Consider the following 12,537-nt stretch of genomic DNA (forward strand, 5'->3'; position numbering starts at 1 on the left):
TTGCTGAAATCTAAATTTAGTTAAGCCATTAAACCTATGAAAATAAAATTGAAAAATATGATGCTAGTCATTGTTACTTATGTTCCATACGCGAGTTGCAGGAAAATATGAATGTAAAAAATGAATTGATAGCGGTTACTTTTTTCCAACATGAGACAGCTACCATTAAACTGGTTCAAGGTAAGCGGTTCTATTGCTTGAATTTATTAGCAACAAAAAATTTTGAAAATTCATTTGCACTTGTATGATTTAATGATGATGAACAGTTTTTGACGATTAGAGTTTTAGTATGATGTTTGCTTGTGGATTTAATTCTTAAATTTGAGTTTGAGTTATGATATCTTTTGTTATTTGTTACTTCCTCTTTGATAAATTAAAAAAAAAAAAAGGAAATGTGTGGGTGAATATGAAGGAGGTTAATAACATAAATTAGTTGACTTTTTGACTTTTTTTTTAACGATCATATCAAAAAATGTTCATCACTAATTACATTATTAATTTTAGCAGTTTTTTAATGAAAAAATTTGTAACTATTTTCGATAATGGTATAGCAGCAGGAATAAAAAGCTGTTATCAATAATATTGTCTTACATACTGATTCATTTAAATTGCGAGAATAATTAGTGTTACTGAAAATTCTTCAGTTTTTATGAAGTGCAGATTCTTGTCTAATAACTCAATTGTCATTCACAAACAAACCATTCACGATCAAGTTGATGCGTCTTTTTAAAATCAGCATGAGGTAAGCGGAAGAAGTTATTTTTATTTGATTTTTCATCAGCAGTACGAGAAACTTTAATTCATGTATTCACTTCCTTCATCGTGAATGATCGTGCGAAATTAAATGTTGTCCACAGTGAATAATGTTTACTATGGAAATTTGAAGGTAAAAAAATTTTGAAACATTAGTGAAGCAAAAGATTCAAAATCTGTAAACATTGAAAATGAACTGTCCGACGAAAATCAAGTAATTCGAACTTGCAACTGATGAAGTTATCATTAGTTTTTGTGGGGAACTTGTTATATCTTCATCAGATATGAAGAGAGTCTATAAACTGGCGTATTAACCAAATTGTATAAAATTAAAAAACAAGGCTGATCTGAAATAGCTATGCCTTAATTGCAGTAATTAAAGATTAATTTTTAACAATAATTCCTTATCATTGCGCAGTATAAAACACTGAGCAATGTAATATCTATTCTGATTGATTACACTGAACCGGCGATAGAAAAAGAATTCGCTGAAAAAAAAATAATGGTAGTATATATTAGTTGTCACTAATTAAATGAATGTATCTATCTTAGTCCAGGAGTAAAAGCTGAATAAAAGTTTGAAATCGATGAGGTTTTTTAATTAAAATTATTTACTAATTCTTTTCAATATAAATAACAAAAAAAATCTTTTCTGTTATATGTTCCAATTTGGAACTTCGTCACATACATTTCTTTCGTTTAATATTATCAATCTGAGATGGGTTTTGTTTCGTACATCAATTAATTTGAATTAATCATTTAATTTATATTTATGTAATTGCAGTTGATTATTAGCACCTCCTAATACTTCTTGAATCACTTAAATACTCGAAAAGCCATTTTTTGCATTCTTTCAGCACTTACAACGTACTTAAAGAAACAATGCACTTCTACATCCATTTCACAATAGCATTTAGAGATTGCTAAAGAATTGAAAATGATAGTAATTTCTTTAATCTTCCCTTAATTAGTTTACAATAAAAGCTTAATTTCTTACCTCAACTCTACTCCAGTTATTATGTCAATAGAAGAAATAATAATTATTGTACAGAACTATAATTATTTATATAAAAAAGTGAGTGTAGAAGGATGTTTGATAGATAACCTCACATTTTTCCATCTTAGAACTGTTTAGTTATGAATCAAGTGCGAATCACCGTAATATTATTGTTATTATCTTTATAATATTAGAGCATTAACAATGTATTTCTTGCTGTGTACTTATTTTTGCTGTTTTGAGAAATTCTATTAGCCAGTGAAATATGTTTCATTGTTCTTGTTGTATACAAAAAAAAGCTGGAAAGTTTTAATACACTTAAATACAGTGTCATAATTTGCTAAACATATTACTTTAAAAAGTTACTGTTGTTGTTAATTACTACCGTTAATAAGTTGTTGGAATGGTATAAGACGTTTTGTAAGTGTATAGTAGTAAAAGTTTAAATTTATGCTCATTAGAGCGCAAATTTTTGCATAATTTTGCTGCATAAATCTGAACCTGGAGAGAAAAGCAAAGAGGCATAAAAATTATGTGCCACTGAAAGTTGGTTCTCAATATTTAAAGTTAAGTTGTTTTTTGCTAGCAGTTGAAGGAAAAAAAATTTTATGCAATTGAAGTGATCGGTAAATGACAGAGTTAAGACGAGTGTAACTACGAATATTTTTAGGATTTTCTAGTGCTATTCACAATTATATTGTCATTTATTAATCAAATATCAAAGTCAGGTTTGTTCCTTGTTAAAAAGGGTTTAAAATAAAATTGCCTTATGTTGCAACGCGCTGTAGTCGAAAGAGATATATTTTTGTGTAAGGAAGAGAAAAAGGAATGAAAATTTGTTTTATGAACATACAATAAAGCAGGAACTCAGTAATATTTTTTAAATCAAAAAAGTTTAAATTTTATGACGATGAAAATTATAAAATGATATTTGAGAGACGGATGGGAAGATATATCTGCAATGTGTTGGTTATGCAGTATGATTTCACACCAGAGTATGAAAAATTCATCTTGAACAATTAAGTTATTTTTAATTTTCTGGCTAAACCCTAAGAAAATACGTCGCGTTTCTTGAAAATAACATAAAGCCAGCAATTTAAGACAAATAAAGAGGAGAAGTAAAATGAAATGATACTTTCAAAAGATTCTAGGCGTTAATTATACTTGCTATACATGACAAAAAATAAACTTAAAAAACAAAAGATTCAAAAAAACTTCAAAAACCACTGCAAAATGATCATTGATTTTCGTTCCTGTCAAGCAATGTAATACTTCGTTGACCCTGAATGGATAAAGCCATGCGTAAACTTCCAACAAGGTAAGTCATATGATTTATAGTATTAGAAACCCTGCCAACATTCGTGGTGATCACAGGATTCAACTAAAACGCATTCGAATTTTCGCCATTTATTTAAAACTTTTGAAAATATATTTCACAGAGTTGCTAATCTCTCATCACTCATTGTGATAACTCAGTGGGAGAATATGATAAATTCTGCTGAATTCATTTGTTTCAATCTATCTACCATTTTCCCTCGCATAAAAACGCTGCACAAACAAACGTTTACTCAGATAAATGGAATTTATTTCCATGACCTCAAAAAAATGATTTAAAAATTTTTCTCGATAGCAAAACATACGGTAAAAATTATGAATATACAAAATGCTGGCGCAATAAAGCATTTTCAGCAAAAAATTGATTTTGCAACCGATAACCATGACATTGAAAATATGGCCGGGTGTATGAGGTGACGAATAGGCAGAAAAAGATGAGACGATGAAATTGGATGTAATGAAAATAAAAAATAAAACCTTGCTTTTAATGGAATTATTTATTTGAAGGAAAAGATTTTCTTCATTATTTTTACAGAGCTACTTTTGCAATAAAAATTAAAGTTGATTATATTAACACCTTGCTCATATAACAAAACATAAGATTCTTAAATTTGATAAGTAAAAATTCTGATAGGAAACTTGAATTTACACTTGCCACTACCTAGATCTCATTATACAAAAAACTTTGAAGCTGATAAGTTGATAAGCTAAGGCTGTTGACTAAAACTGTCAAAGCTGAACTTTAATGACTTACTTCAGACTAAATATCCTTATTTTTAAATCTTGATAAATCTCATTTGTGACTAATTGAATACCTTTATGTAAAACAGTTGTATAAAAAGAATTAACCATTAAACTCCTTCAAAACATTGAACTCTTTAAACCATCCTAAAAGTGTTTCACTTCGACGATTAGTACTTTAATATGTTAGAGAATTATAGCAATAATTATTTATGTACAAAATGAAAACTAGAACAAGAAAATTTTGCTATATTAGCTTTTTGCAAAAAATTATTTAAAATTAGGGAAATCTATAAGATAAAGATCATTTCAGGAGAAATAGCAAAAATAACTGGAAAATTAATTAGCGTAAATGATACGCTTCTTGTCTTGAAGGTCATTTTGCAAACAATAGTATCATTATAATAAATGTTGGAAAGAATTATAGCCTTTAAACTTGACAAAAATGATAATGATATACAGGTTAATACAATTCTTCAAAGCAAATTTTAGGACAAGAAAAAGACTCCAACATTTTTACTGTTCCTTATCTTAACCTCATCTCTTTTACTGCTTTCTCTTTTATTTCCATTACCGCAAAAAGCTTTATGAATGCTGCCAATCACTAGAATAGTGCTAATATTATTCACATGGTTTCATTTTTCTCCTAAGTTACTTGTACTATTAGTTTCATTTTTCTCCTAAGTTACTTGTATTATTGATAATGTAATGTATTACCAATATAACTTTACGAAATTAGTAATTATAATTTCAAAGGTGCCGAATATTATTAATTATTTGTCATCCATGTTTAATACTAATTAGATTAAAAGAACAGCTTAATGATTGGCATCACGAATTTTATTTAAGAATGCTGAAAGCCAGTGTACGTTTTGATAACATTAAGAGTTAAGATTTATTGAATAACTGCTGATTGTCTGACAAAGCCATTATGTGATCCATTATGTGATTATGTGATCAGTCTGGTACAGAAATATTTTTAAGAAAAAGTTGAGCATTATATAAAAAATGTTGGTATTTCTTAATTTAATAAAAAAAGACCAACTGAAGTACTATCTTCTATTAAAAAATCTTGTCTCATCTTTCAACCCTTTTTGTGCAAGAATTGTGAAAAGTACCCTTCCTAATTTTTCTTATATTTTTTTCTAAGTTCTATAGTTTAAAATCATTTTCAATTTTTAAAGTTCTACTTTACATTAATTTGAATTACTAATATAACGAGTATAGTTTTTGCAAAATTTATTTGCTAAATTTTGCAAAAGATATTCTTAAATACAAGTACCTTATTCTTGATTACGTTTTATTTTCTTACAATATCTTGATTTTAGTTTTGGTTCTACTAAGATATTATTGAATATTCTTGGATATACCATATGTACTACACTCAGAAGAACTGCTTTCAAAAATTGCAGTCTACTTAATTTATTCACCATTTCTGAATTGCTTACCAGAGATTAAACAATAATTTAACTGGATTGCTTAATATTAATAGCTCTGATCTGTCGGAAAAGGCGAATTACCGATTAAAAAACTCTTTGGCCAGATTATTGCCATAAATATAGATTATAGAGATGCTGATGCATGATATTTGAATGGAAATAATGTGTAAAAATTGCTGTTAGCTAATTCAGAACCCGTAAGGAAGGACAGCAGATGGAAGATCTGATATGAAATGATTATGCTCATTTCAACCACCTATTGTTCAGTTGACAATTATTGATGTCGGATCAAATAATTGCATTAAAAAAAAAAAAAAAAAAAAAAAAAAAAAAGAAAAACGCTACTCATCTTCACCGAGTAAAGCTATCGCGTTATTCACAAGTTTTAGATGTTGCTTCTACCCAAAATTATGACTAGAATGTTAATGGATTACCATGAATTGATTACTTCTTCCGATCGTTAAAAAGTAACATTTCTTGTTCTCCTAACTGTTTCTCTTTGTATTCCTGAATTAATTCAGTTTACTGAATTTGAAAATTTCATACTATCATATAGATATGGTTAGCAAATTCATAAACACATCTATATGAACATGCAAACTATAAATCATTTAATTATTGTATTGGAAGTGTCAGGTAAGAAGGTATGGAATGAGGATAATGAACTCTCGATGGCTCTAGCAAGAGTTTTTGAGCGATTATTCAATATTTTTTCTTAAAAAAAACATGTTGTTGCCATAACCTTGACCCATCAATTACGTATTTGACAAATTGACGATGGTGATAATTGTGGTAAAGTTGTAACTGCAACTATTATTATAGTGGTAATGGCGGAAAGGATAGGTACGATTATCAGATTAGCATCATAATGGTCCAATAATAAAGAAGTTTTTAATTTTTTTTTTTGGAAATTTTTTTAGAAAGTTTGAATACATAGACGTGCTCTAAAGAAATAAAAAAGATCATTCCTTTCACATATAATCATTGTCTCCTATTATTCTTCAGTGTTGTCATGTAATAAATTTAAATTTGCATCTCTTTCTTCTGCTAACTTTCTTAGGCTTACAGAATTGCACAAGTGAACAGACTGTCTTATAAATGTTTATGTATGGTATCCTAAGTATGGTATCCTAAGAAGCTGTCATAAAGAGCTGGAAATTTTTTTCCGCTAATTTAGAGTAAAATATCGTTTTAAAAATGTATTTTGAAAATGATTATTTATGTAATTATTGAAATCATTTTTTCTAACAAAATATGGAATAATTGCCAATAAAAAATGCTACATTATCCGACAATTACTCATTTTCATGAAAACAAAGCAAATTTTGGTCCACACGAATTGTATTTGTTTTTTCGTAGGTATAATAAGTTGACTCATTATATTTATAAATTGACTCATTGTACCTAATTGATACGGCAAATGTATCAGGAAGTTTTTGAAGATATGGTAACAAGGAATAGCTAAACTGAAATAAGATAGAAAACAAATAGGATCAAAAATAAATTCAAAAATTTTCATGTATTAAGCATTTATAAATGAAACAAATATTTTTATAAAAATGCCAAAAGAAAGTGAAAAGCGCAAATAAATACAAAGAAATAATTAACTTGTGGACATTTTCGCAGAGATTTCTATGATGAACAATTTCTAAAATTCTTTGATCCTGTTTAGGGCTAAAAAAAACCGTAATTACAATGATTAATTTTCTTTCGTCATAATTACAACAGTACCTTCTGCTAGATCAGCTGGTTTTGCAAACACAAAATTGAAATTTTATATTTCAAGAACAATCATTGGCAATTGACTTTTCTTTTATGAAAACTTAGATTTTATTTACAAATACGTTGATGTAGGAGTGATTGATTCACTTGTTCTTTTTTAGAGGAAATGAAGATTTCTTAGACTGTTACAAATGACCTTCTCATTGCTAAAAGTACTGAGGCAGATTATGACCTATGTTATCATAATATCATTGTTATCCTTGTTGATTCATTATGGTTAAGGTGTACGGAAGAGAAAATAGATTGTAGATCAGATCTGTATTCAATTTATTGAGTAGTCTGAATTATGTACAGTCCTTTTGATCTCTACAATATTTCATAAGAGTAATAATTTTGGCAGTTATAAAATGAATTACGTTCAATTCAAAAGATTCATCTTAAGTTATTACACGTCACCAGAAAACTTTGTTTTCAAATTTTTTATCAATGAAAACTTTGTTTTCAAATTTTTTGCTTGGGATTTAAGAATTTATCGCAACCTTATTATCACTCGAGATTCTCCGCTGCGCTTTGCTTCACTTAATCTATGTATGACTGAAGTTGCACTTTCTGACGTACATTTTTATCGTCAGTTATCAAAGCAGTTATCAAACATTATATTAGTGATATTACAATAGCAGTTGCTTTTTTGACCGGCTAACTCTTTTAAAATACTGTTTATCTTAGATATTACTTTCAATGCTGCAACAATTTATTGCTTTAGTCATGTTAATTTGTTTTTTTCGAATTAGTCGAAATGCGCCACTGATTTATTTGAATAAATCTACTTTCAAGCTTTGATTCTTTTTAACAGTTAATCACGGTTTTCTTCTTTTTACATTGCATTCCGCAAATTTCAGCACTATGTATTATCACGCATTCTGAAACATGTTTCAAGATATGATCACTGAAAAATGTACAGACATATTAATATGCACTATTACAATAAATAATGTAATGATGCAGAATCATCCATACAACACTTGTGATGAGGAAAAAACAAATGTGAAGATAACAAGCAGTCATCAAAAATTTTTTGAATTAATAATTAAACAAAGACTGTAAATGAAAATACTAGTACAAAATAGATTTTTATTTTTCGACGGAAAAATCAATAAATTAAAAAAAAAAAGTGTGAATTGATATAAAATATAAAACAGCGATATTGTGAGTCTACGTACAAAGAAAAGATCATTTTAATAACCAAAATTGAAGCTAAATAGTTAATTATTTATTAATAACAGAACTCAAAAATTATGTAATATCCAGTAGAACATATGATGCAGGATTTTAAAAAAACCATATACTTTTCGGGAAATTTCGACAGTATAAAAGCATGTAATTTTTAAGTGTATGTCAATTAACTGAATCTTTATTTCGTGTAAAATTAATCTGATGAAATTTTCAGTTTTCAAAAAACAAATTCGAAATAATTGGTTTTACGTTGTTCAAATCGAATTACTAACTTTTAATGTGGTATAACTGCAGATAATTTAGACGATAAAAGGTCAGAAATTTTTTTTTGAGTGAGCGAAAGAAAGAGACGATAAACCGGCGATGACTGTTTTTGTTTTCAGTATCACAGCTTGCAGAATATTTCATGAACCGATGCACTGGATTATTTATTTACTTAGCTTCTTATCGCAGAGTACAAAATAAGTACACTGAAAATTACCCATCCTAAATTTGCGCATCACTTGGTCAAAATCTGAAATGAAAATATCAATGAAAAAAAGCAACATTATTTTCAAAATAATTTTTAATGCTTTTAATTTTTAGATAATTGACTAATTGTTATCGCGAAATTTACAATATTAAAAATAAAATTTTAATGAAAAAAAAAAAAAAAATGAAGGTAAGAAACATGGTTAATGAACAAATAATGCTTATCCATAAACTCTTTGTTTCAACCATGTTTTATACGTAAACTCTTTGTTTTAAGCATGCTTATACTGTAAACCCTTTATTCATTGTTCATAATAATGCTTATAGCTATAAATTCTTTGTTCCTAATGTTTCTATCATAAGTCCATTGTATATTGTTCCCTACTTATATTTAAACCCAATTGCCTTCCCCTTTCTTTGTTCACATTATGACGGACTATCTCTGAAGCCTAACAAGGAATTCAATATCACCATTCCCAGATATGTGTTGTATTAAAATAATTGCAGTTAACCAAAAATGGATCTCGACTGTGGTCTTCTCAACTTGCACCTTACTCTTTAACTTCATATTATACTATTCTGTTAACAGAGGAGATATCATATTCCTGTGCTACTCCACATGTTTACATGCATGAAACAAATCTCCTCGAAATCAGCACACCTGCCAAATACTTTTTTCCAGAACATTGACAGCCTTGGCTGGATTAAACTTCTGTAATATTTTCTTTTCCAGACCAATAATGTTGCAGCCAGGTTTATGTTACCAATCAAATGCTTTTCAGTTCAATCAAAATCATCATTTCTTCCCGACATGATAAAAGTTTCCTCCCTGTCTATCAAATTTCTAAAATGGGCAGAAAGATGAAAACTAACCAGCATCGAAAGTGTTCAATTCCACACACACTTGTCCATCATTTTTACCAATTTTTAAATTTGTATCGTCAAGCTTCCAGTTCTTTATCATTTTTTAAAAGAATAGTCATATCATTGTTTTCAGTTGAAGGACATTTCTTTATACAAAATTAATCAAGTTATCGAGCTAGGATGAAGCAAATAGCCAAATATCCTTTATAATTTATTTGTTCTACTTCGATGTTAAAGAAAACGAACACTGCTAAAATTATTTAAGCATCTTTAGTACCAAAAAAGCATGGTCAAATTCACCAGATAACTGAAATAACAAGTTATTTACAAGCAACACTGAACCTAACGAATTTATTTGTTTGTCTTACTTTTTTCTGTCAAAAGTAATTTTGAATTAGTTAATAGAGGGTACAAATAATTTTTTTTATAAATATCTTTGAACTTTGAGTTCTCGAGAGTTCCACTTTCAAAACCTGTTGATGAGAAACTAATTTTCATAGAACTTGAGCTTGCAAAAAAAAAAATTATTGAAAAGGTTTTCAAGTCTTTTTCGGAACCTGAATTTTCTCCAAATAGTCTTAAAATTTTTAGAATTTTTAGATTTAAAAAATTTTAAACTTCTAACCAAGTGGAAGAAACTGTCTCTGTCTTTATCATATACATTTAGAAATTATCAAATTTGCGTGCTTCTTTATTGATTTTTGCAAATGACAAGTGAATACTGCATCTGAAGTTTCGCTTTCATCTATTTGCAAGAAAATAGATTTCAAATCACTAGTAACTGAATAGAATATAAACTGAAGAAAAATTGTAATGAAACATTCCAAAATGTATGAAAATACATATATTTCTTCAAAAAATCCCAAAAAATTTGTAGGACGGAAATGCTTTAAGGAGTGTATCATAAATATCCAAAGAACGGTTCATAAATTTAGCTTTGGAATAGTTGTTTTAAATGTTCATCTCGGAATTCTAAAAAAAAACCACAGATTCTCTTAGAACACCAAGAAAACTTGGGAAGAAAACAATAAATACTTGAAAATAATCAAAATTGATAACGAATAATGCACTTCGGATATTTGATTTAGATAATTAGAATATTTGATAAATCGTTTTGTTAGTATTATATCAGTACCAACTACCGTTACCAACTGCAGGTTTTTAAGTAAAGATGCAAAGTGTCTGAAAAGAAAATGTGAAAAAAAATTATTGAGAAATTAGGGAAAGCATGAAAACAAAGAGTACTTTTTAGAGTTTTAATTTTTTTTCTTAAAAAAAATACAACTTTTATTTATTGAAACTAAAAAAAAAGAGGTAGCACTCATAATTTTTTTCTTCCTTCGTCGTTAAAATTATAACTTTCAACAAAACAAGGCAGTCATTAGGCTAAAGCCCATTACATTATAGAACTTTTTATTTGGTAATAAATTTTTCACAATAAAAGACAGAATCACCTAATCCTTCCAAATATAACAACGAGTAATGTGTTTTTTATCTATAATTCAGTATTAAGAGTCATTAAACTGATCTGGCCATCAATTCTTCCATATATCACTTATATATTAAAGAATTGTCCGGATTAATCAGTTATCAAAACTTAATATTGCTTCCAATTATCCCACCTCTTACAATAACAAAATTACACCACATATTCCAACTTCTTGTAAACTTTATTATACAGGCGCGTTGATCTTTTTCATCGATATGTCAAATAAATGCAGTCATGAACATCTCAAATGATTGTTGAATATGTAATTTACTGTGCTATTGTGTATATGTCTAGTTATATTTCGGTTTTCTGTTCTATCACTCAGCCAAACAAAGCTTTATGATGTAATAAGCTTAAAAAAGCCTTACAACTATCTATTTTGCTCTAAAACGGTTACACTTTTAACAAGGAAAATCGAAGAAATTATGAAAGCTATTTTGTAAAAGTCTTTACCTAACATAACTTTTTTTTTTCAGCTACCAAGATAGGCAAGTAATGTCAGCACTTAGAAAAAGTATTTGAAGGAAATAAATTTTAGTTAAGTAAAGAGTGTCAGAAGTAATGGAAGTGCCAGAAAACAGAATTAAAATTGAAATGAAACTGCATTGTATCTAAAGAGCTAAAAACTGTCCCAACTAAATTGCAATGTTACATCCAGTGCCGATATAAAACCAAATACTTACTGTGTGAAGAGTAAAGATTATCTGATAGATGTAGACAGCTCTTTATTCATTGTAATTATGTGTTTGTTGCAAGCTAATGTCCACTATATAAAGATTAAAACATTGTCTTGGAAAGGTTTTTAGGATCAGTGAGCTTTAATTTGGTTGGTACCATTCATATCCCTTTGTTTATATCCTTTACCTTTTTTCGCATTTATTTATTTCTTCCGCTTCATTCTACACTCATAAATAACACCTCAGTAAAATTTATCAATATTGTAAATATAAACAGTTTATGTTACCTAGTTCTTTGCGAATAAAATTAAAGTCCATTACAGGACACATTTGTCTGTGCAAACTTCAAATCACAAATAAAAAGCTACGTTAAAAGTCTGTATAAATTCTTTACAGGGAAAATACAAAATCAGAAATAATTGCGTTCAAAAGATTAAAACAGTTTTAGCTGAAGGAATATAATGAATGATAACATTTGTGTTGGACTAGTGAATGGAATATTGTTTAAGTGTGTTATGACATTAATTATTTGAAATCGAAAGTGATTGTGAAGCGCAGTTGGTGTAACAGCCATCGGTATAAATTAATGTTCATCCGTCCGCTTTTAACATTCAATTATTCAATTTTGTTTACTCTTTTAATCATTAACAGCATGCAAAATGACAAGAATTTATAGCAGTGTTTAAATGTATGTACCTGTTTCTGCTCTAACTGATTCCTTTGATTTGTTTCTAAATTAACTTTTATCTCCTTTAGCACTATTTTGAAGATTTACTATGATAGAGAGAAAAAAGTACTACTTCTAAAAATAATGGA

The 12,537-nt window shown here is 28.2% G+C and overlaps 1 protein-coding gene across 1 annotated transcript; it reads right to left on the minus strand.

Moving 5' to 3' along the window:
• Nucleotides 1–8,648: 8,648 nt before the first annotated feature.
• Nucleotides 8,649–9,655, minus strand: Bm18056 (Uncharacterized protein; the record flags this gene model as incomplete). Its single annotated transcript, XM_043075633.1, has 2 exons — nucleotides 8,649–8,734; nucleotides 9,565–9,655. 2 exons carry the CDS (start codon nucleotides 9,653–9,655, stop codon nucleotides 8,649–8,651), a joined length of 177 nt encoding a protein of 58 aa, XP_042931567.1.
• Nucleotides 9,656–12,537: the final 2,882 nt, after the last annotated feature.

Source organism: Brugia malayi, assembly GCF_000002995.4.
Source record: "Brugia malayi strain FR3 genome assembly, contig: Bm_v4_ChrX_scaffold_001, whole genome shotgun sequence".
NCBI classification, from domain to species: domain Eukaryota; kingdom Metazoa; phylum Nematoda; class Chromadorea; order Rhabditida; family Onchocercidae; genus Brugia; species Brugia malayi.